Below are 23,933 nucleotides of genomic sequence, written 5' to 3'. Positions count from 1 at the left end.
TGTTCCCAAAAGGTTCTGCCTGTACTTACTTCAGATGCTGAGTTTCTTTGCTGAGATCCAGAGACAATTCCCAGTATCGTGGCCCCTTTACTTTTAACTTCACAGCAAATAAAGGGGTTAAAAGGCCTTTCAATGTGTTTAATGCTAATTTAGTTTTGTTTGCCAGAAAGAAAAGATTTAACTCTGCTTTACCTCTTTGAGAAGGTGAAGCTCAGGAAGGAGGGTGGGAGCCATCAGTTCCACTGTCGTCTCATCATACCACTTGGTTCCCTAACAAGAACAACCGATTGATCAAGCAAACATTATCATATTATGTGAGTTAAGAGCTGCAGGAAATCCTGCTCAGATTTGTTAAAACAACTAAGATACATTAAAATATGCAATCAATTTTGACAATTATTATGTAACAGCAGAATGGCTAAAACTAAGGAGTTGTGCCATAATTAACATATTGAAAATAATTGTTACATGAGCTGTCAATCTCTCATATGTTTTATCTTTTTTAAATTAAATGGACTATAGTGCTGTAGTCTTCAGATTTATTTTGTTCGTCTGCATGTACTGGATGTTGCACTAAATCTCGTCTGCGGGTCAAACAGAGATTTCTGCTGAGAATGAAATTAAAGTGCCGGGACGCCAATGGCAGTGCTAAATACAAACAGCGACCTCAGCTTTTAACCTTTAATCCTCCTTTAGCTGAGGAGCCACAAGGGTAACAAGAGTTCGGTTTAATTACTGTAACATATTTCAACTACAAAGTTAACTCACACAGACAAAAAACCCGGAACAATGAAAGAATATTCCAATTAATTCAGAAAAATTTATTTATGTATACGTGCGCCTTTGGTCAACAAACACATACTTGTATCTAAATCGGCCGATTCTTGCATGAGAAACTCATCTCATCTACCACCGAAAAGGTCTGAAAATGAGCCGCTGTGGACTTTTGTTCTGCTGTGAGAGCAGGCAGACTGATGGACCCGTCCACCTGGTCACATCTGTGGTTAACACTAGTCAACCCTCTGTTGCCAACCGAGTTACTTCGTCACCATTTTTGGCATCTTTTCAGATGTAAAAATAAATTAATAAAAATTAGCAGCCAAAAATCAAAACTAGCAGGTTAGATTTTTTAAAGTTTGGTGATCGGCCAGAACAAAGCAACAGATTATAATATGTTGCTATTTTTGATGGTGGAAGAGAAACTTTTCCAGAGCTCTATTTTCATTAACTCCATTCAGAAGCATCAATTCAAATGTTTACAACACATTCATTGCAGTTATTTATACAGTGGCCAAATTTTATATAGAGAACCTGATTTCTTTTTCTATTTAGGTAATAAAGGTTGGAAAATCAAACATTTCCCAAATTCTATTTTCTTTCCTTTCTATTCCACTTTAAATCAAAATCCATACTTTTTTTTCTTTTTGTTTCAACTGTGATGCTATTTCTGAATTATTTTATTATTATAATCACCAAATGCTTTATTTTCAACTTCATTCTGAGATTCTTCAGACACATTTAAAAAAAACAACACATTTATAGTGATCAAGTTGGGGTTTTCCCTCAGCTTTTCTAACAAATTATAGGGTCTGAATTATTTGTGACAAGCCTCAGTACAAGTACTTGTAAACTGAAATATTTTACAATATTTTCTGCATTGATAAAAATACAGGAGAAACAAACAAACAAACAAAAAAAAAACTACTTGATGACGCACATGAAGCCACAGTGACGTGCACAAAGAGACCAGCAACAAAACCGGGTGATACAGAACACAATGGGTTCTGTGTTTAGACACATTGGCTTTGTGCATTGGTCTTTACTCTGGAAACCTTTTCAAACAATTCCCTTTGAGGGAGTATAAATACATGCCACGCTGTGTATTCAATATAATTTCAGTTCCTCAAAGTTGAGGCAATGATTGTGAGGCTAACACACTGAGGTTTTTCATGAACAGAAATAAATTTCATTCACATTTTCTCAGATTTTTAAGAATCAATTTTCACGCACGTTTGAGAAATGTGTTTAAAAGGAAAAAAAAAAAAAAAAACGATTTCTCATTCTGTCTTTTGACAATTTTGTATTACATTTTATTATTTATGAATGAGAGGACAGAACAAGAATTGATAACAGGGAACACCAAATAAAGGAACCTTGTAAGAAGACATAAACATATGACTTCTGCAACTCAATAAAAGGTTTTATTTAAAATACGAGATTAAATTAATGTAGGTGGCCATACGCGAATAAAATAAATATAAATCTTGTCAAAGCATAAGAAAATTAATCAATAGAAACACCTTTGAAGCAGAAATTTGCTTTTACAACTGAAACATGAATTGTAACTATATAGCTAAAAATAATGAACTGCTTTTATGTACGGTACGCATTTCGCTTTAAATGCTGTGCAGGCAGAGTTTTATTAAAGACTTGAGTAAAAAAAAGAAAAAACCCAAACAAACCGAAAAGTGCTCAGATAATCACTTAAATCAATCATTGTTTTTAGGAGTAACGTTCACTGACCTTGTAAGTGACCTCTAACAGGGCATAACAAGGCTTCAGAGAGTCGACGTCCACAGGAACCAGGAGCCGGGGTTCTGCAGCCAACACGGCCAGGTGCCGCAGGGCCTGCAGGTGGTAGCTGCAACAACATCAACCCAGTTTTAAATTAAACACACAAACCAAATGAAAATCTGATATAATTGATGTGAGAAAGAACAATTGATCTAAACCATTGTTCTAAACTTTGTTTTTAACAGACAGTGAAAGTATTTTCATATTGCGAAGATGGCAATGAAATGGTCCTTTTTGAATGTAGTTTGTTTATTCTGATATTTTAAATTCTGAGCAAGTGCATCAACTTTTAAAATGCTCAATATTTTTTACTAGAGTCTCAAATTGGAAAGTGAAAAATCTTAATTCTCTGGAAAGTAATACAAATTAATTTTTTGCCACGTTAAAGCTTATCCTAGCAAATGTAGGAAAGCTAAACTTGTGCTGTTTCTTTCGGTTCAAGACTCTGTAGGAACCCTGACAACTGTGTGTTAATTTTCAGGCACGTCCAGGAATGCCTGGTATTTAAGAAAATGTGTTTTTGACATGCAGGGATTTTCTCTGTGTCCAGCAGTGCATTTAAAAAGGTTTCAGTCTTACCGGTTGTCAGTGCTGTGAGCAGGAAAGTGAGGGTACAAGGCACACAGTAGGGCAGCGATGGCTGAGTTGGAGGTGCTGAGAGTGTATCTACAATGAAGGACAAAATGACAGATCTTAAGATGCACTCCGACAAAAGATAGTTTTGTGATGTAAACTCAGAACATAATTCCTATAAAACAGAAATGTCACTTTGCATGTTGCAAATCAAGCAACAGTTTGTTGAGTTTTACTCAACATAATGGAACAATTTTATATCTTGTATCTCCATTTTTAATTAAAGAAGGTGCTGCATCATAATCGACACAATCAAAGGTCACAGCAGTCCCTCTTAAACATAATGACAGAGTGTCCGCTTTAACTAATTGGATCATTATCCTAATGTCAAGCCGCACAGTGGAAAGCTGTGAGGCTCCAACAGGTCACATCTGAGAGTGTTTAGTAACAGTTATCTGAGGTAAGGAATGTCGCTCTTCAATTGTGTTTGCCAGTTTTAATGTATTCAAGCTTAAAATTGAACCTGTGGTTCAACAGCTATCTGAGGAAGAGAGTCGTGGAAAACTGACACCAATTTGCGATCGATGCAACACTGTGCTTTGCGACGAAAAATTTTGACAAGAAAAAATAAATGCATATCTTCAGTAGTACTGCAGAACAGTTCTGCACTTTTAAACTGACGTGCTTTAACGTAGCAAAATACTACTAAGTAGTTTGCAAACTACTCCTCAAGTTGCAACAACTTGAGGAGTTGTTGAAACCTAAACTTACTAGGTGTTTGCTTCGTTGAAGTACCTCAGTTTAAATGTGCAGAATTGTAGTTTAAAATGGGAAATTTTCCGTAACCATTGCTCGACATTCTTCCAAACTTGCAACTAAAAGTATTCAGCATTTTTACTTTTTGCTGAACATATAAACTTTTTTATCAAAGCAATAAAAACGGATACAAATAAAAGTTGGTAAGTAAGTGGGATCGGACGATTGATCGCCCTGGCTGGTGACCAACCAACTGGAATACTGAAGAAAAAAAAATAAAATCTGAACTTTTTCTGAGCAGTGAACAAACCACACCTAAGTGCAAAATCAGGTTGCATTGACAACACTCTTCAGTCTGGATGTTGCTACTGGGACAATGAAATATTAACAAGGTTCTTAAAACTGAAATCAGAGGAAGCACAAAAGTTGTAAAAATTTGAAATTAAACTTCACTTTGAGTGACAAATAGAGAAAATGTACGCAGATCATACAGGCTGAAAAAGCGTGAGAAAAAGCTAAACTTTTAAAAACAGATAATATAAAGGCTCAACTAATTCAAGTCAAATTGCTATGTTTTGTTCTTTCAATCTTAATTTTGTATGGAACATGCTGGGTTTGAAAATTTTAGATTTAAGATAGGGGTCTACATTTTCTAGGGAATGCATGCAGACACAGAGTTAAGCTAGCAGAATGCCATGCTATTATAAGAAGCTAGAGAACATTTTAGGTGCCAATTTCATAATCAAACCAGATATCAAAAATTAGTCACAAAATTCAAGATATTATACTTAATTTCTGCAAAGGACGATGCAGTCGTGTGTATTTCTACTCTACTTGCCCTTGTGGCAAAATATTACCAAAGTAAGTGATTATGAAAAAGAATTTTTCTGACCCTATCCTTAGGGTTTATTTTATTAAGTAAAACATCTCGAGGGTGACTGCAAGTCTGGACACCAGGCATGACATTTTGGTGAAATAGGAACCAATTTTCACTTTAGTTTCCTCTTGAAACTAAATAACAGGAAGAGAAATTTACTGAGCAAACAGAAACAAAGTGAGCGGAAGAGGGTAAACAGTGAGGGTAAAATGAATGAGAGAAGTGTGTGAGGCATATTTGAATAGAAAAGTTTGATGCAAATAAGCGAGTGGCTGAATAGTAGATAAGCAGAGGGAAACTGATGGGGTGTGAGAATGATATCACTCCAGCTTTGACCCTTTCGCCTCTGCAAATCCACAATGAACCAGACGTCAGACCATGGCATTCAAGCCTGCACTCTCTGCAACTCCATGGCCCAACATCTACAATGAAGTAGGAGCGGAATAAATCAAAAGGTCCATCAGATTATGTCTCTTGTGGGGGAAACATTTGCAACATCTAATGACTGAGTGTGAGCTGTTGTTTCTGTTGGAAACACGCAGGGCGAGGTCAGCAGTTTGAGGAACCTCATTAGGGTGTGAGTGAGTTTTTTGTGTACACCAGTCATTCAATAAGCTCAAAATAATACTTGCAGCAGGTCTGTGTATTTCTGCACCAATCACACACAGTGAGTGCATGTGGCCTACCTGATGCTTTCCAAAAGCAGATGTAAATCTAGTGGGTGTGTGCGCTGACTTTTGATTTGAAAACCTCAGGAGGACAGACACATTGCCTTGATTTTTCTATTCTTTGGTGACTTAAATATCCTCTGCATGCCCCTTGTCGCAGCATGCATAAATTACTGAATGCCAAGAAGAGAAAATGTGATCAAGGTCTTTATTATAGTTGGGATTGGTGCTCCACTGTTGATTTTATGAGAGCATAAATAAAGATCAGTATAGTCAAAAATATGAATAAATGCAATAATGATTGAAGACAAACTGGCTGCCAGTTTTCTAAATCTGTTACAGAGCAGCTTCACTGCCAGGTCTTTTAGATCAAATATGAGGATTAACTTGCATCCTGCATCAAATGATTAAAGCGTATGTAACCTTCATGTAAAAGTCTTTTAAAAATTCCAAAGTGGGCGAAGCCAAAATACAGAATCAAGTGCCTGGATGAGGTGAGGGAGTTAAGTGCAGATTTAGTCAGGATGAAGGAAAGCACTCTTTCCAACTTCGCTGCTCTATGGCAATATTTAGATACTTCTTTTGGAAAAAAAAAAAACAATGACTAGCTACAAACCTAACATTTTTTGTGTTCCTAGAGTCTTTGGTGACAACATGTGAAAGCACAATTCGTTCTGCAGCAACTCTTCTGAGCAAGAATCAAGTGCTGCCATAAGCCTCTTCCACTTCCTAGGTTCTGTAGTCACATTGTCCACTTTTCAAATGAGTCACGTGTGTGCAAAACAGAAAAATGCTTTTAAATTTATGCTCGTCACTTTCACAATTCCAACTGCTGACTTGCAAAGGGGGTGTGTGTCTGAGTAGGACGGGGGTGTGTGTCTGAGTAGGACGGTTTTATACCAGAACGCCGGTGATGTAGGTATCAACAAAGCTGTTCAGGTCAAAAGCAATGGGTAAATTCAACTGCAGCAACCACTGCTCCACCCAAAGAGGACAGACCTAAGATGGATTTAGGCCAAATATTACAGAATTAAACACATTTTCACAAAAATGTCTCAAATTGTATATTAGCAAATAGAGGTGCACTGATCACCAATCACCAATTTTTTAGATTTTAAAAGCCTTACCTGTTGATTTTGTCCGATACCTTTTTTTTTAAATGACATATTGCTCAATACAGGAAGAAAGCTGCTGAATTAGCAACAGAGGGGAAACTATTGTTAACGGTAACAATGTGGAGACGTGACTTGGTGGGCCAGTCCATCAGCCAAACCTTTCTTGCGGGAGAGCAGAAGAGAACAGTGGTTGGTTTTTAGACCTTCCTTTACAGAGGTAGATAAGATCAGCTTCACATGTAAGATTCGGCCAATCACTGAATTTCCCAAAATTAAGAAAATCTGCACTGATAAATCGGCTCCAATAAATCGGTGCACCCTTTATGGATCAATTTGTTTGTCTGCAAAATAAAAGTACACCTAAGGTTTAAGTGCTCTTCAAACAAAACCTGAATATTTTAGGAACATGTACATTGAAGGGTCATTGACACTCCCACTGATCTTTTAATATCAGCCAAGTTCCCTCTAAGAAGGACTTTAAATACAGCAGAAAGTTAATCTGAGTAACAAGAAAAACAAATGTGAAATTGCCAGCAATTCTCTTTTCAGCAGCTGCCCAAAGCTTGCCGAGGATTCTCTGGTGGCTCCCTCTGCAGACAATGCATTGCAGGGGTGGCTTAGTGAAGGGCCATGAAATCTGAAACCGAAGCCACAAAGAAAGCCACAGGGTGGTTGTTGTGTGGGTTCCAACTGCGACACAAGTCGAGGCCTGATCGAGCCTGGCTGGGTCCACTGGATGATGTTGAGAGACCCGAAGCATTCGTCGTCCCCAGGTTGTATGATGATGCAAGAAATATTACCAAATCTAACAAACCTGAGTTCTTTGCAGAATTATTCATGGGTTTCAGATAAGAAAATCTGTAGAAAGGAAAATGTCTTTAAATATTCCTTTCAACAGATTTTCAAGTGTTGTGCGCATTCTCATGGCAGAAGAGTATATTTGATGCTTGTTGACGCAAATCATTAATCACTAGTATAGTTTAAAAAAACAAGTGTTTCTATATATTACAGATTTTTTTTTTTGCAGTATTAACTTGCAAATAACAATGAATGTCTATAATTGAAACATTGCTAGATTAATTCTCTGAGCGTTATTTCAGTGTTTGGAACATATTTATATCGCCTCTGTGTTCATCCCACCTGCCACCTCCCAGGAAGAGAAGGCCGAGGGCCATGTGATGAGCCATGTGGAAGCCATAGTTCATCTCGCCGCCGGTTCGCTTGTGGAAGAAGCGACACAGCTGCAGGACCTTCAGGTTCCCAGTGCCCGCCATCACCATCGACATCGCCAGCAGGATCATCGATAGGCAGGTTTGTAGATTATAATAACCCATCTGCTGAGATGGACCAGCATGCAAATTAAGGCAAAACAAAGTAGAGAAAAATGCACAAGTACTTTCCATGACTGTGGCAAATTACTGAAAGGTGAAGAACATAAATAAACACGCACTGCACCCACAGCCGCAGTGCCAGCAAACGACATCATCTTCATAAAGGTCTTGGCAAACTCGTAAAGGCAGTCGAAGGCATCGGAATTGGCAGAGCCGGCGAAGCGTAAACCCAATGCCATGCACGCACCAGCTGTGATGTAGTCTTGGGCTTGACTAAGAAAAACAAAACATTTTTATTAAAATATTTTAATGGGTAAAAAACGTAACAAGACACTAATAAAAGTGCTTTTACACGTAGAAGAATATTTGCAAAACCCTGGGCGTAGAGAAGTAAAATAAAGGCAATATTCAGGCTGATTCAACTTTTAAAATAACATTGACTTAACAGCAGCAAACAAACTTGAACTGATCGTTTTTGGTTTTCTACTTACGCCATTGTGTCCATATTGATGTCTTCTGAGGGGTCAAAATTCCCCCTCATGATCTAAAACAAACCAAATAATAAATTGAATTTATTTAGTTGACATGTCAATAAAAAAAATTAAAAGACATCATGGCATCATAATGAATGAAGAATGTACTATATGAATTTCTGCGATAAGAGACGCAAGTCTTGAATCATCCTCGGTTTCTTTATGTTTAATTTAATGGTGAGTTGAGATAGATAGCTTTATTTGGAAGAAAGAAAACATACAACTGGATAATCTCCATAACAATAATAGATGTCCTGTAAAAAAAATGACAATATGGGACATAAAAGGGAGCAGCCCGAAACAAAACCATGTGGAACCCCAAACTGAACGAGACAAGAATGAGATCTGTAAGTTGATGTAGTCAAGAAGGTACATCCATCAGATAAGACAACTTCTGCAAAACAAAACCCGATATACCAGCCTAACACTTAGACCTGTTTAGCAGAGTCAAATGGTCAAAAGCACCAAAAGCTGGAGCCACCTCTAACCGAAGCAGCGCAGAACATTTACTGCTGCACTCTGCATCAAAATATCATTTGAGGTTCTAAGAAAATCAGTTTCAGTTTAGTGGGATTTACAGAACCCAGACTGAGAGATGCAGAATACAGTAATAACATAAACTGCTTGATTACAACTCTCTCTAAAGGCAGAAAAGGCTGTGATGTGTCAAAGTAGAAAATAAAGCTTTGAGATGAGTCTTAAACTGCTGAAAAGAGAAGGATCCTAACTAAACTTTTTAAGGTCAATAAAGTAAAAACAGAAAAATGTACTGGAACGAAAACATGCTGACATAGTAGAACTGACACATTCAAGCTGTTTTCTCTACTTTCACTTCATCAGAATGTCTAATTTTACCATAGATACCTCATTCTCTGGCTTTATACTTTTGAATGTTGACATTTTGTAGAAATAATTATCCTTAATGTCTGCTCTGGAAAAAGCTGCATCACGTAAAATATACTCAAAGCTAAAGAGTACAATTTTAGGGATGCATGTTATAGCAACTTCCTGTGAGCTCTACAAAAATATAACACCAGGAACAATCAGGAATGCCGTCATCTGTGCATTTTCTCACCTGGGGTATATTACTCTTAACCCACTCTGTGTTTGGCAAGATTTCATCCCACATGATAATGCACCGTGCAAGAGTCTGTTGGAGAAGAGAAGCAAGTACATCAGATCTAGGAGAGGTGGGAAAAATATCATCTGACTCATGAGCGAAGAGACACATAACCGGCGTCACACTAACCCTCAGCAGCAGAAACTCTGGCTTAATGAAGTCCAGCAGGAACCAAGTATCAGGAGGTTTCAGCCAATCAGCAATCGACCTAAAGAACAGATCCAGGATGAGAAAAGGGAGTGTTAATACCCTGCCTCAACACCTTCTCCGCTAAAAGGCAGACAAAATCGGGTGAGCGCTGGTGAAATTAGGAACCCCTTGACCAACTACACAGCTGGGAGGTGGAGGAGTTTTCTTCTGTCGTCAGGTTATGATGCACTGCAGTTCACATGAATCAGAAGTAGTTCAATTTAGCAGAGTAGAAAGTACTTCTGTATCATTTGCACAGATTTAATGTTGTGGTGTGCACAAATCTACAATCTGTGCACAAATGCCCACTTAGAATTTGTATTGCATCCTCTGCGCCAAGCTACACTACCAATCCCCTCACCTCTTTTTCAACCGTATTCGTTTAAAACTTGCATTTACTCTTCAGATGATATCAAAGTCACAGAGTAGTGGGAACAAAAAGACAATGTGGCACAACAAGGAAGTAAGAAGATCTTCAGCTCTTTAAAACAGGGGAGCAGTGAGGAGATAAAGCAAAAAACTGCTATACAAACTACATCTATGAAGCAGAATAATACATATACTGACAATGTGTTATTTCATTTAACAAGATAGGTACTTTAAAAATAGAGTAAAGAAACTAATTTTGTCATGTATCAACCACAAACTTCAATATAGCTTGTGGAAAGTTAAGTGAAAGCAGGGCTAGATAATAAAATAATGTCCTGCTGATTATCAACAAAAAGCTGCAGGACAACCGCAAACCTTTGATCACATGGCCATCCACCTGAACCAGGGGTGTCAAACTCAAGGTTCACTGTCTTGCAGTTTTTAGATGTCCCACAAGTACAAAACACTGGAATAAAATGGCTTACTGACCTCCTTCTTGGATAGATAAGTTCTCCAGAGGCTTGCTAATGACCTAATTATTCTATTCAGGTGTGGTGCAGCAGAGTCACATCTAAAAGTAGCAGGGCAGTGGCCCTCCAGGACTGGAGTTTGATACTTGTGAGCCATGTGGCTCATGGAACCTCTGGAGGAGCTGCAGGGATTCACAGCTAAGGTAGGAGAATGTGTGTATGGGTTTGAACACGAATTAATCCTGGATCAAAACTTGTCTTACCTGTTGTTGGTCTTCAGGTAGATCATGGCGAGAGCCAGCGTGGCTCCTGGACACGTCACGTCTACATTTATTGTATCACCCTCCTGAGAAGACAGTTATTCAAATGAATAATCTAACAACAGCAGTTTCTACAACAGCACTGCTTCCATGTTCTTTCTGCAACATTTTGGCATGTGAGGAAACCTCATTTTGGCGTTTGCTATTTTTACGGCCCTGTAATCTGCACTTTCCTTTTTGTATTCTGTAACACCTTTCAATTGTGTGTTTGCGTCTACCTTGATCTGATAGCTGGGAGACTTGTGCCTTTCCCTGCTGGCCCCGGCCTGAGCTCTCCGATGGCCCCCGACCATGTACTGGTACAACTGTTCGGGAACGTTGAGGTCCGTCATTCCGATCAAGTTGCTGCCGTGCTGAAAAACGCAGAGGAAACGGTAACACAGAGAGAGAAGAGATCAAATGATTAGGGGAAATGATAATAAATAGAAAAATTAAAAGGGAATCACACATTGAAATATTTCTGCAAGATATACTTTTTTTTTTAGGAAAATCAAAAACAGTAGAAAGAACAACTTAATATCAAACAAAAATTAGCATTGCTGAAGATGGTGTTTCTGCATTACAAAAACTTGTAAAAGAAGCATTTAATCACAAAACTACAGAAAAAAATATTACTAATATACTGCATAAACCTGCAGTAAGACCAAGATTTGGCCTTGAAAAGAAAATAATATTAACAATTATATAAAGTCAGGGAAAGCTAGACCGACAAATGTTCTTCTGTTGCCATTAGTTTAATAAACTTTGTGTTTTTATTTGGGTCACTCACCCCGAGACAAACCATGCCAAGTGCAAGTCCTGCTGCGAGTGAATAGGACTCCCTGTCAGTGCAGTACTCCATCTCTGGACCTGGAGGTCTTCCTTTAAAAACACATGCGAGACTTTATTAGTTTAACTTCACTGTCATATAAACAGACAATGTCATGGCCACAGAAGCAATTAACAACACAGATAAGGTAAAAAAAAAAAAATGCTGAAGTTGAATAAATGAACGATTTTAATTTTTGACAAAAACCAGTTCGGTTCATTCAACAGCACTTTATTTGCAGCAATGACAGCTGTTCTAGTTTTGTGACACTTTTCAGCTGACGCTGTTAATTATCTTAATCGAAATAAAGCAAAGTTTAGAGTAGTACTTTGTAGGCTAAAAAAATTTGTGACAATAGCGCAAATTTCGCACAAAATATATATTTCAAAAATCTATTTAACCTTTTTAAGATGAATAAGTTGATAAAGTTGACAGATTTTGAGTGTTACTGTGTTTCTTGTAAAAAAAAAAAATGCATGTTCCAGTGAATCATTGGAACGTTTCTCTCTTTTTTTGACCATCATACAGACTAAATGTTACAAATTGAGCTCATAAACTGAACTTTGAAATTGTTTTAGGACTTGAAACAATAAAAAGAGCTGTAATAACTTGATATTGAGATTACATGACAAAAAACAATTGAGAACCACTAGTTGGAGATTATCGTTTGGATTTTATTTTATTTTTTTAGATTAGTTGACCTTTGAAATAAAAGTTTCTGTGTCTGTATAAACCACGTCATGCCACACTCTGCTATTCTTATCTAGGGGATGCCCCAAGGCTCGGTTTTGGGTCCACTTCTTTTTGCTATATACTAAGCACCTTGGACATCCCTTTTGTGCAGGAATAAGTGTGGGAGTTTCCCCAACAACTTCCTTGAAAAAAATGCATTTTCTAATTCCATTTTACACAAAATATAAAAAGGCTTTATTTTCAGTTTCCACAATTTTTCCACATGACTGTATTTGCCACAGGCTGTGCATGTTTTGCATTCCAAACCAAAAGTATAAATTCTGTGACAATTATCAGTTTTACATTTTTACAGAGGCAGTAAAGGCTTAAAATCATTTTTTGCTAACCATTCATCTTTTACAGAATAAAACGACACAGACCAATCTCAGACAGCAGGACTTCAGCATTGTGTCTGTGTCCTGTTCCCTGGTACACCAGACCGATACCAATGACAGCAGCAACCTGCAGGACAGACAGTGACATTTAAAAATAATTTTAGTGCATTTTTTGTGCAGGGTGGTAAATAGGAAAAAAAAAAAAACCTTGTGGTATTTTTAGATTTTGATTTGCCCAAACATAATATGTCTACAATGCACGCACCTGAACATTGTGTGGCACGTCCAGCTCAGTGGAGGTGGGAGGGAGCAAAGCAGGAATGTGAATACTGAGCAGTCGGGTGATTGACATGTCCATGGTGCCCAGTTTGGCAGAAGAAACGCCCAGCAGGAGTCCAATACTGGTCATTTCATGTCCCTATCAGAAAAAGGGACATACACAGGATGAGAAATATTTCAGTCTCACTGTGGCACTTGACAGGTAATCACAAAAAAATAACTACAGAGGCCGTTTTCCTTTACATTCTCACATGCAATACAGAAAACGTGTCATAAATCAGTTTGTTTCCAATTAATAATCAATTTTATATAAATGTAAGTGCTCGATTCTTTTCAAGACTTTATGGTTGAAAATAAAAAAAAATAAAAAGATTTGCTATAGTGACACTGGTTTACATAAAGGTACCAGCAAAAAACAAACTGGAAAGCAGGAAGCACTGGAGGTAGACAGTCAGAATGGAGACAGGACACAAAAAGAAAAGGTAGAATAAAGAAGGCACAGGAAGGAAAAAATGGAAGTACGTAACAAAGGAAAGAAAGACAGGATGTAGGACACTAAGGAAGCACAACAACAGAAGGAAGAACAGAAGAAAATGAACTCAAGATAAGTACAGACAAAGGGCAAGGAAGAGAGGGAGTGGTAGCGTAGGCAGCTACTGTAAAGAGTTATTAACTCTTTACAGAACCCTGCTGAATGGTGCCACGTGTAACTACAGCAAAAATGTTTGAACAACTATGAATTTGGGTAATTTTCTACAGTGGATTTTGAAGCGATCTATTTTGCTATTATGGTGTCAATTATGGTTTCTGTGAACAACATTTATCAGAATTCAATCGCTTAGTATTTCAGAAATCTTGAAAGATTTCAGAAATCTTTAAAGTCAAATAAACAGGTGTAAAATGTTCACCTTTTTATTTTGCTGCATTGTTGACTCATGTTTGTCAAAAAGCAACTGAAGCCTGGGAATTAACAATCTGCTTGATTGTGAGCACGCCTCGAAATTCGCTTTAAAACCACAGCCATGCACAATTCTGACAAACTGTTCGTTTGCATAGCGGTGTAATTTCTCTTCTACAGCGAAAGTTGAAACCAGAAGAAAACCACCACCGACGAAAACGCTTCGCTGTCAACCATGTTCACAACTTTCATTCATACTGCTGGGTTGAGCTGTTAAAAGCTGTTTTTGTGAATAAATAAAAGGATACTGTGATCACTTGCTAATTGGGTTGACACGCTTTTCAATTTAAAATTTATTAGAAAATAGAATTAGTTTACTTTACTATTAATCAATACTTTAGGTATTCACCAATGATATTATATCTTCACACAGTCAGTAAAATAACCTTCACGAAAAAGAAAAAAAAAAATAGATTGCTTCCAATTTAAATTTCACTTCAAAGCCAGAATGAACATTGCAGCTTGCAATTGGAGCTACCTATAAGTTGCATGTGCATTCTTTGAGTGGACCTTCTTTCACTGCATATTTACATAAATGAGTCACAGGGGATGCACATCGACAACTACAACTTAATTTCACAATCTGAATCAACATGAAACGACTCTTAGCTGCTGAATGGACGCAGTGGTTCCTGTTGTCTTTATTCATGTCTCTGTGGTGACTTTTTATTATTTAGGTAAAAGAAAGAACAAAAAAAAATAAGTTTTGACGTGCAACATCCTGTTTTTCTCCACTGAAAGTGGGAAACCATAGTCTTATTTCTAAATTTTTCAGAAGCCAGAGTTTCGCTTTGACTAGCTGTCGGGCTTTGATGCAAGTTTACAGTTCTCGTTTACGCTCATCTCAAGAGAGGTGAGAGCAAGTAAATCAAGTAAATCAAAGCAAAGGGGAGCATTGTCTCTGTGTACTAAATTCCACGTAAGTCGGCGCATTTACTGTGCTCTGTAAATTACTGGCGCAGTAGTCGTTCCGCCAAGTTAAATCGAGGATATTCATGAGCATCAATCTGCATATTTCATTTGGGGAATATTGGTGGGATTTACGCTACAAAATGAACACACAAAAAACCCGCTGTCAAACTCTGTGTGTACAAACCTTGGTGAGGTAGTCATGTATGTTGAGAGTAGCCAGCTTGGTGAGGTGTCCGTTGAGGCCGAGGGCCATCAGAAAGCCTGCGTACTCATTAGCCAGCTCAGGGCTCTTTGGCTTGTTGTATGCGATCCACGCCGAGTCCACCTTAAGACGAGAAACAAGCGTAATCAGACTTTTTTGTAGAAGAAATTAGTTTTTCTTTATCGACGAGCAGAAAACAATCAGCATTTTTAATCAAAATACTAAATCTAAACCTGATTCCCTTGCGATACCCAAACTAGCCTGCCTTTCCCTGGATACTTAACACAGCTGTTCATTCCATTAATTAAAGTATATTAGCTAAAATATTCAGCCGAGAACTAGGAAGCTCTTTCAAGAAGGTGAAGAAACCCATCACTTCTCAAAGATCTTCCAGAAGTAAACTCATGTGACTTTAAAAGGCCCGTCTTTGATCATTTAAACAGTTTGTTAACAGACGTCTGCTGCCTTCCTGCTTATGATTGTAAAGGACACACACACAACAGTAGAAAAATATCACTGTAAATATGTATATTTGTTTTTGCAACAAATGTATTACCTTTAAAAAAAAAGGAGAGAAACTATTTTTGAGTGTTACGTTTCTTGTTTAGAAGAATAATGAATGCACACTAAACTACACATAAGAAGTTGTAACAATCAAACTGAATTACTGCTGTCGCTGTTATTCAATTCGGCTTATTTATGCTCTAATTTATTTGTCTCATGTTATTAGTAATGCAAGTTGATGCATTGAAACATTAAAAGAAAAAAAATTTGAAAAGAAAGGAACATGTAAAATAAGCAAGAAAAGCAAATAAATAGTTTATATCTGCAACTTCTACTAGGTTTTATGTGCAGCCATATTGAGGCCTAAAGATGGATTTGGAAGCGGTTCTTACTAAACTTAAAAAAAAAAAAAACATTCACGTGGAAGCAGACATAAAGCTTGAAGGTTTAAGCTAACCTGTGAAGCGGGGGCTATTTTAAGTCCCGCTGCAACTCCATTATGGAAACTGGGCCAATTGGTCATGTTGGGAGGAACATCAATGTTCCCACTGTTGAGATCTACCATAGCGTTCCTGGGAGGAGCACGGCCTGGAGCAGAGAAGCACAAAGTACTCAATTAAATCAACCTGTTCTTTTATTTTCTCTCTCTTTGTAAGTTTTCTTGTTAAGAAAATTCCAGATATCAAAAAAATAATACTAACATCTTGAAAGCAGTAAACACTGAGATAAAAACATGAATGCAGTTGTAATAGTAACCTGTAAGGTTGAGTTTTGGTACAGGCAACGGTTCAGTTGGTACAGGATGGTAGGAAAAAAGCGTGAAGAGGCCTCTGCCAACCGGAAGAGCCATCGTCCTCTGGCACAACTGCAGAAGTCTAAAACAGACAAAAAGATTCCAAGAAATTAAAAAAGTCACACACACAAAAACCAAATCACATAAAATAAAACAGATCAAATGTCCAACATCTTTAGGCATGTAGTCCATACAAAGCAAAACATACAATATGTTTCGCATCCCTTTAAAAGTTGCTGCATGCTCGATGTTTTCTTCCAATTAAGCGTCTGTTTCACATCATGCATTATTATATCAACACTTGCAAATTGTGCTTACTTGTTTTCTTTCTCCTCTATGTACTCGTGGTCTGAAACTTCAGGTTGCTGCACAACACTAACCCGGACTGGCCTTGAGCTCTGGAGGAGCCTTCTGACTTCCTGGATCCTTAAATCTTGACTCCAGATCAGTCCTGTAACCTGAGGGAGAGAAATGAAGAGACGAAAGGTTTCACCTTAACCCTCCAGCTCTTTAAAACAGCAATAGTGACCATAGTAGTTCACAACTATAAACAGCAGGTTACAGCAGCGCTGCACTGAAGACACAGCATTCCCATGGACAGAAAACTGAAAGTGTGACAGAATCGGTCTGAATTATCAAAAATAATCTCTAGACAAACTAAAAGAAGGAAAAATATTTCAGTCAGAAAAAAACGACCCACAAACTAGTTACCTCATGAATTATGTCCAACATGCCATCTTCCTCCTCGTCTGCTTCTGAGGATGCAGGAGGGACCAAGGAGAATCCTGATCCTACAGACTGAAAACACTTAGAAGTGAAAATCTTTCTGGAGACAGATGAAGCTGTGAGAACTGGCCTTTCAGGAGATAAAAGCGGCCACTGCCTCTGGTATTAGTGTACCTGCATCCAACTACACCAAATGTTTATATGGATCAGGTTAACAGGAAGGTTTTACACTTCATGGCCAATTTTGCTGTGTTCAGATTTTTTGTCTCTGTAGCTTTGTTAACTATTGAGTAACAAGTTGTGGTTTACAATCTTTCAAGATAACTTAAAATCAAAGCAATATCCTTGCCAAAAGCAATGATAATGGTAGTTTTAAGTGCTTTAATCATGTAGATTTAAAGAGAATGCAGTTATCTATAATATTGTAAGTCAATGACAAAATAAAAGTAAAATCGGATTATACTATAGATGGCTGCATCCTGATTTCAGGAATCTCTACTTACAGCTTTGCTTTTTCCCAGGGTCATCTTATGAGCTTGCTTGGTCAGGTCCTGTCGGCCAATCAGCAGACAGACTTCCTCTGGCCAATCAGAGGACGGTTGCTCACGACATCGGTAAATTGCCTCTCTGATGGGCAAAGCCACCCCGAATGGGACCGACTCCAAATCCTTCAGGGTGAAGCCTGCGGGGGTGAATAATTTTGGTTATTTAGAGTTTAAAAGAAGCCATAAAGACAGATTATGCATTTTAAAACATGGACCAAGTGCAGTTAAAATGATGTTAATGAGCAGAAACTGAAGTTTTAGTAACTGGTCCAGACCCACAGAGAAACCAACACCCAGCTTTTAACATGGACAACGAGTCCTTCAGAGGCAGTAAAAAACCCCATTTGATTTAAGAATACATTTTACAAACTATAACCTCAGCAACCACCTTAGAGGGAACTGAACTAGAGGAGTTTAACTTCTATAAATTTCCAAAAACCTTAAATGATTCCCTCTTTTAAAACACATGTTGAGAGTCTTGTGAAAAAGCTGCAACAGAAACTCGGTTTTTAAGTTTGAAAATAAAGATATGAAGCCACTTTTACTGGTGCTGGACAGCGGGAGTGTTTTCGAGCGAATGCGTCTTCTCAACGTCTCCATATGGTGGATTTCCCTTACGCTTCACTGAGGTTCATGACAGAGCGCTCTCTTTTTTTACTCCTCTGCTAGCTTGCATGTGTTATCTGACATATAAATTACATGAAGTTGATGTTTTCTTTTTCAGGATTAGTTGTTGGTTTTGGTTCAGGATAACAGTAATGAAACTGAGGCCGTTTCCCAATTCCCCTTCTTTAAAAAGTAATGAGTAGCAGATCGACTGGAACCGAACTAATTTTACTGAGTGCGTTCAAATCCAAATTATGAGTACTACCCCAACCGTAACTCCCTTTCATGTACTTGTTTTTAGTATTTTTTATCAATTGAATAAAACCTGGTATGATAAATGTCAGATTAAGCTAAATATGTATCTTTTTTTTGTTACTAGCCATTGTTTATATAATTATTATATTTTCATAAGTTTTTATCTGTTCTTTCCCCACAGTTCCTCCTCTATATTTCTATATTTAGCGTTTTATGTACAATTTCCTGTATTCAACCTTTGTATTACATGCTTGTAAGAAAAGGTCTCTACCAATTAAGTTTGATTGGCTACATACCGCACAATTGTTCACTTATCTAAATAACACATCTGATTTGGCTGTAAAAGTCCATTTGTTGACTTTAGCTTCATTGCAAGTGTCAAAACATCCATTGTTGTGAGGCAGTTTTGTGTTCAATGGGAGAAAAATGATACGCTGCTCGTACCCTGTGAGGTGAGCCACACCACCAGCTGCTCAGCCAGACTCTCACTGGAAAACCTGACCTTCACACTGCTCTGCCTGGAAAAACAAAACACAGCACAACTTTGTGAGAAAAATGACCAAAGACTTGATAGCAGAGTTTTTAAACCCCAAAATGTCTGTAGATAGTTGTACAAAATCTTTGAATTTACAAAATTTTCTTTCAGCTTATTTTACCTTCTGGAGTTTGGCTCACTGACACGGGATCTCTGGCCTAGAATGATAAAGACATCATGGACATTAAACACACCAAACAGCACCAAAATGCAAGAAATATCTCAACTTCCACAAATGAAGCCTTATTTATGGTTTATGATTATAATAACTAAAATATGGCATAAAACACACTTAAATTAGAGTGGAAGTCCCAGTATTATGTATTGTCCATGCACATAGTAAGTAACTCTCTTAACTTCAGTTATTATAAAAATGCCATAAATATATATGTCAAATATGATTTTTTAAAAATGCCATGGAAGATTATAGGATTTCTTAAACATTCATGAAAGAATCAAGGCAACACTTCAGGTATGCTTTTGGTGAGGAGATGACACTATAACATAATGTTAAGGCTTAAAAAAGAAGATTTTACATAATACTGTCCCTTTAAATAGAGGATGAGTAAATTATGTTTGTCTTTTCTGTGACAAGGAATCTGTTCCACGCAAAAATGACGTTTTAATGCTGGGATGAGAAAAACTGAAGTTTTCTCATCACTCACAGGCTCAAGGCTAAATTCTGTGACAGAAGAAAAATGGCGGATCAAATAACTGCCACCGGGGAGCTCTTGTGGGCTTTAACATGAGGGGACAACAAAGAAGGACGAAAAGCAGGAGACTGTGCAATAATCTGACTCTGAAGCAGAGCACAGTGGGGCTGACGGTTAATATGGGTGACTTGTCGATAAATGATTGCACCAAGAAAAACAAGCTGTCCAAATGTTGTTTCAGGCTATTTAAAAAGTACAAAGAACTTTAAGTTTCAGGGATATTTCTTCAGAAAATTCATCATGGCCAGAAGATTTGTGCATTTTTGTTGGTTTCTTATGTGTGATATAAATTATGTAACTTTTCCCCCAAAGTATAAAAGAGAAAATAACTCAGCTAGAGAAGACAGAATAGTGCATCTGAAGAGGACAGAGTCTCTGTTACAGCTTCAAACAGACAAATCATTTTATTGAATGCTTTATAAAAGGTTTAGTGAGGGATTTCCTTTGTCAGGAAAACAACTAAGAGCTTCTCCCACTGAAATGGTCCCTGTGCTGCAATATCCTGTACTAAACTGGTTCTATATAAAGAAATACCAACAGCCAAAAGTCACCTTGGGCCCTTAAAACTTCCAGTCTGCTGCTTCCTTAATTTATTTCCAGAATCAAAGCACTTTTCATTTTATTCTTATGAGTAGTCGTCTTAAAATGACCCATTTAATTAATACATAAACAAAATTATGTTTATTTATGCAAAAACTTCTGTTCCTTTGCCTAAACTCAAAACAAAAGTAATGAGAAAAACCACCTCACTCTGACCCCAAAATCTGGTACAAAAATAAACAGTGAAACATACCTGCTGAGAGCTTCAAGAGGTATTTCCATTCGTTTGTCGACGTAGCATTATCATCCCCAATGATGTACAGAGCATAACTCTGTCAAAAAAAAAAAGAAGAGACCCCAAACACAGTTATTATTTACATAAAAGGCAATAACTTAAGTGAAAAAAGCTTCAAGGACATTGTTGATATTACAATAAGAAAAGCATTTAGCTAGTTTTGTTAGTTCTTTTCAACATGACTGAACTTGTTTATAAAATGTCAACATTCAGGGTTGAGAGGAAACATAATAACATTTTATTTTATCAAATACAGGAAGTGTGGTAGTACCAGAACCAGCAGCTTGGTCCTCTGACAGATGCCAGGCAGGTAAGGAAATGGGGGGCTTGCCTCCCCTCTCAAGCAGCTACTGAGCCAGTTGAACACACATGGTGGATCGGAGCTGAGGAAGGACGGCCGGTGCATCTGACCAATCACAGCTGAGAACAAAGAGTGTGCCAGTCAAAGGTCAAGGCAATGAGGAAGAGGAAAAAGTTCAGCCGTTGCTGGTAAACAACAATTACCAGAGAAGCAATGAAATTTAAAACTTTAATTGGATACAAACGCTATGGAAATAATAAGTTTATACTGGAATTACCTGGACAAAGAGCTCTCTAGGCTTTTATGAGCATCAAAAACCTTTTTTTTTTTTTGCTTTACAATTACATGTCTTGTGTGTTTCCTGCCTGAATATCACATTAACCCATTTAGTCTCTTACCCTGGTCTATGATGCAGCTCTCCGTAAAGCAGCTAATTAATGAAGGGTAGTCTCTCCAGTACAGATCAACATATTCCTCCAGCTGCAGGTCTCTGCAAACAAACGATGAATCACATAAATAGAGTGCAGAGAAAAAGTATTTGCCGCCTTGTAGATCTGTTTTCTTTCTGCCATCCAGCATTTGTGATATCTGCCATTCAGTCTTCTTTTCCCATTTTTGTTCAGCATTAGCATCTTAGATAATATTCTGGATTTCTTTTTTTTTTCTTTTCTTTTTTTTGGCAGACCTCTACATGCATTGTTGACCACCGTTTGCAGTTTTTGTCCATGTTTAGATAATTGTGCTTACAATGTCAGCCTGGTGAAAACCAGACCTGGATTCTCAGCTACTGAGAAACAAATATTTACTTCCTCCACTGCCATGACTAAAAACTACAAGCAGACTACAATTTTATAACAGCGCAGAAAATTGACATCGTCGTTTGCAACTTTTCCTTCTGTTCAGTGATTGCACCGATTGATATTCAACTTGAGAAATCAAAGCCAATGGGAGAGAGCCGTGATAGAGCAGTGAAGAGAAAGCAGTGGTTGACTGGAAACCCAAAGCCTTAAATATGTCTTTGTAGACTTTTGCAGACCAAAACTATGACTTTGTTTCTCAGCTGATCTTAATTAAATATAGGGTGTCACATACAGTAAAGAAGACATTTTAAATGCTCCTTAAAAAAAAGACAAAAAAATAAAAAATAAATAACAGAAAAAAAGACTGACTGCCATTCACCTCTTGGTTTGCAAGTCAATAGCAGTGGTTCATGCTTCTTAATTACTTTTGCTCCATCTTGCGGCAATTGCAACCCTAAACAAGTTAAATGTCACAGAAGCTATTTGAGAATGTCGGGATATTTCTAGAATAGCTCTAATGACTTTTCAGTTTATTGCCTCGCTGTGCAGCAGCAGCCACTAGTAAAAAACTACTGCAAGGTAGACATGAACTTCTAAGCTATGAATTATTAATAATGGAAATAGTCTTTTTCTTTAATCAAAGGGAAATGACAGAATCCATGCTGCCCTGTTTTTACTCTTTGTTTTTGCTCATTTAATGTTTCAGATCATTAAACAAATGTAATTTTAGGGGAAACAAGCTAATCAAACCAACCTAGCACGACACAAATATGGTTCAGTTTTTCTACCCATACCTGACCTAAAATTTGTCTGACAACAGGAAATAGGCTAAAATGTCTGAAAACGACACAACGAGCCTAAAGAAAGATAGGTAAAGCCTTAGTTAGATAATAAACATATAGATTCTTCTATTTATGTAGGAGGAAATTGTCCTCCTTATTCTTCCATCCCAGATTCAACATAACACTTCAATCTGAAGTGAAAACCTTCTCTACTCTTTATTGCCATTTTAATTTTTACCAGAAGTTATTAATTTTACTCATCATTAAAGTAAAATTACTTTAATGAATTTAAAGTACAAATGATCTCACTGTAACAGCCGTCTTTTGTTTGTTCTGAAGGCTTGCCTGTATTCAGAGACCCACACACACCCAGTGAAGAAAAGAAAGCCAATCAACTTCAATATTCTGACCACAAGAACTTGAAAAGTGCAAATTTTTCAGGTGTATAGCATTTTTAGTTGATCTGCATTTAAAATGAAATGAAAAACATTATAGATAATAGTATTACACCCACAAAAATTTTTTTTTAGATTGTTTTATTCACAGTAATAACAGCTCTTGCTTTTGTGTTTTAAACAAAAGCAGTCAGGTGACATAGTTCTTGTATTTTTTGAGTTACCACCGTGAAACTGGGGCCATTTTCTCTCCAAGTTTATTATAGCAGAACAATCTGCTGTCCTCCCAAACTCACCACTAATGGATATTTAGACAATTTGGCCCAAACACATGATTCTGAATATAGTAGTTTCAAAATAAAACTAGAAGCCCACTGAGTAAATTTTCCCTGTTGCTGCATCTGTGAAGCATTCATCTGAATACTGAAACTTCCTTCCTTGACTGGCGGAATTTGTGTCAAGAAAACAATCTGTATGACAGCATCTATCTTTGGACTCAAAGTGTTTACAAACTAACAAAAACATTTTTGTTTACAATAGCCTGTCTCCTCGTTAATTTGTCAAACTGTCTTAATGAAATGTTACATTTCCAGAGGAAACGAGGCCGAGGATGGGATTCAAACTGATGAAATTACTGTCAATGACAATATTTTAAAAAATGACACGTGGCAAAACAATTCAAATCAAACAAAGAGGATAAACTTTGTTTTAAAATTATAATACAAAGCAATCAGAGTTATCATTTGCTTAGCTAGTTAATAAAGTACGGAAAGCATAAAAAAATGTCAGCATACTTGAATACAACCCACATACTAACAATGTAGAACAATTACTCTAAAGAGCTCTTCACTCTCCCACTCCTCTTATTCTCCTATTGTCATGGTCACCAATAACAGCAGTCACTTGACAATCTGTTAAAGTTTATTTCCCAACACACAAACCACTGAAGGGCCTTAGATTACACACAAAGTTTCACTGAAAACAATGAGTCGCACACAGAATTTCCTTCTGTGTGCGAAAGT

At 37.3% G+C, this 23,933-nt stretch overlaps 1 protein-coding gene across 4 annotated transcripts in view; it reads right to left on the bottom strand.

Moving 5' to 3' along the window:
• The window catches only part of anapc1 (anaphase promoting complex subunit 1), a 48,093-nt gene that overhangs the window by 9,329 nt on the left and 14,831 nt on the right, over positions 1 to 23,933 (bottom strand). For 2 of the 4 annotated variants that reach the window (XM_055029764.1, XM_055029765.1), the window contains 25 exons: positions 21,333 to 21,424; positions 20,905 to 21,053; positions 20,592 to 20,670; positions 19,207 to 19,243; positions 18,995 to 19,068; positions 17,648 to 17,826; positions 17,130 to 17,216; positions 16,737 to 16,876; positions 16,382 to 16,500; positions 16,083 to 16,213; positions 15,104 to 15,244; positions 13,036 to 13,188; positions 12,816 to 12,897; positions 11,665 to 11,756; positions 11,114 to 11,248; positions 10,839 to 10,921; positions 9,677 to 9,755; positions 9,503 to 9,577; positions 8,386 to 8,438; positions 8,014 to 8,167; positions 7,704 to 7,900; positions 3,154 to 3,240; positions 2,524 to 2,641; positions 193 to 270; positions 30 to 97 (listed from right to left, as the gene is read on the bottom strand). In XM_055029764.1, the coding sequence (XP_054885739.1) occupies positions 30 to 97; positions 193 to 270; positions 2,524 to 2,641; positions 3,154 to 3,240; positions 7,704 to 7,900; positions 8,014 to 8,167; positions 8,386 to 8,438; positions 9,503 to 9,577; positions 9,677 to 9,755; positions 10,839 to 10,921; positions 11,114 to 11,248; positions 11,665 to 11,756; positions 12,816 to 12,897; positions 13,036 to 13,188; positions 15,104 to 15,244; positions 16,083 to 16,213; positions 16,382 to 16,500; positions 16,737 to 16,876; positions 17,130 to 17,216; positions 17,648 to 17,826; positions 18,995 to 19,068; positions 19,207 to 19,243; positions 20,592 to 20,670; positions 20,905 to 21,053; positions 21,333 to 21,424 (2,682 nt within the window). The remainder of the gene's footprint in view (positions 1 to 29; positions 98 to 192; positions 271 to 2,523; positions 2,642 to 3,153; positions 3,241 to 7,703; positions 7,901 to 8,013; positions 8,168 to 8,385; positions 8,439 to 9,502; positions 9,578 to 9,676; positions 9,756 to 10,838; positions 10,922 to 11,113; positions 11,249 to 11,664; positions 11,757 to 12,815; positions 12,898 to 13,035; positions 13,189 to 15,103; positions 15,245 to 16,082; positions 16,214 to 16,381; positions 16,501 to 16,736; positions 16,877 to 17,129; positions 17,217 to 17,647; positions 17,827 to 18,994; positions 19,069 to 19,206; positions 19,244 to 20,591; positions 20,671 to 20,904; positions 21,054 to 21,332; positions 21,425 to 23,933) is intronic. The other 2 variants (XM_055029767.1, XM_055029766.1) reach the window with 2 other exon arrangements.

This window comes from Poeciliopsis prolifica, unplaced genomic scaffold, assembly GCF_027474105.1.
Source record: "Poeciliopsis prolifica strain line A6 unplaced genomic scaffold, Auburn_PproV2 SCAFFOLD005, whole genome shotgun sequence".
NCBI classification, from domain to species: Eukaryota; Metazoa; Chordata; class Actinopteri; order Cyprinodontiformes; family Poeciliidae; genus Poeciliopsis; species Poeciliopsis prolifica.
Note: the sequence above shows the minus strand (reverse complement) of the source record. Positions and strands in the feature narration are given on the sequence as shown.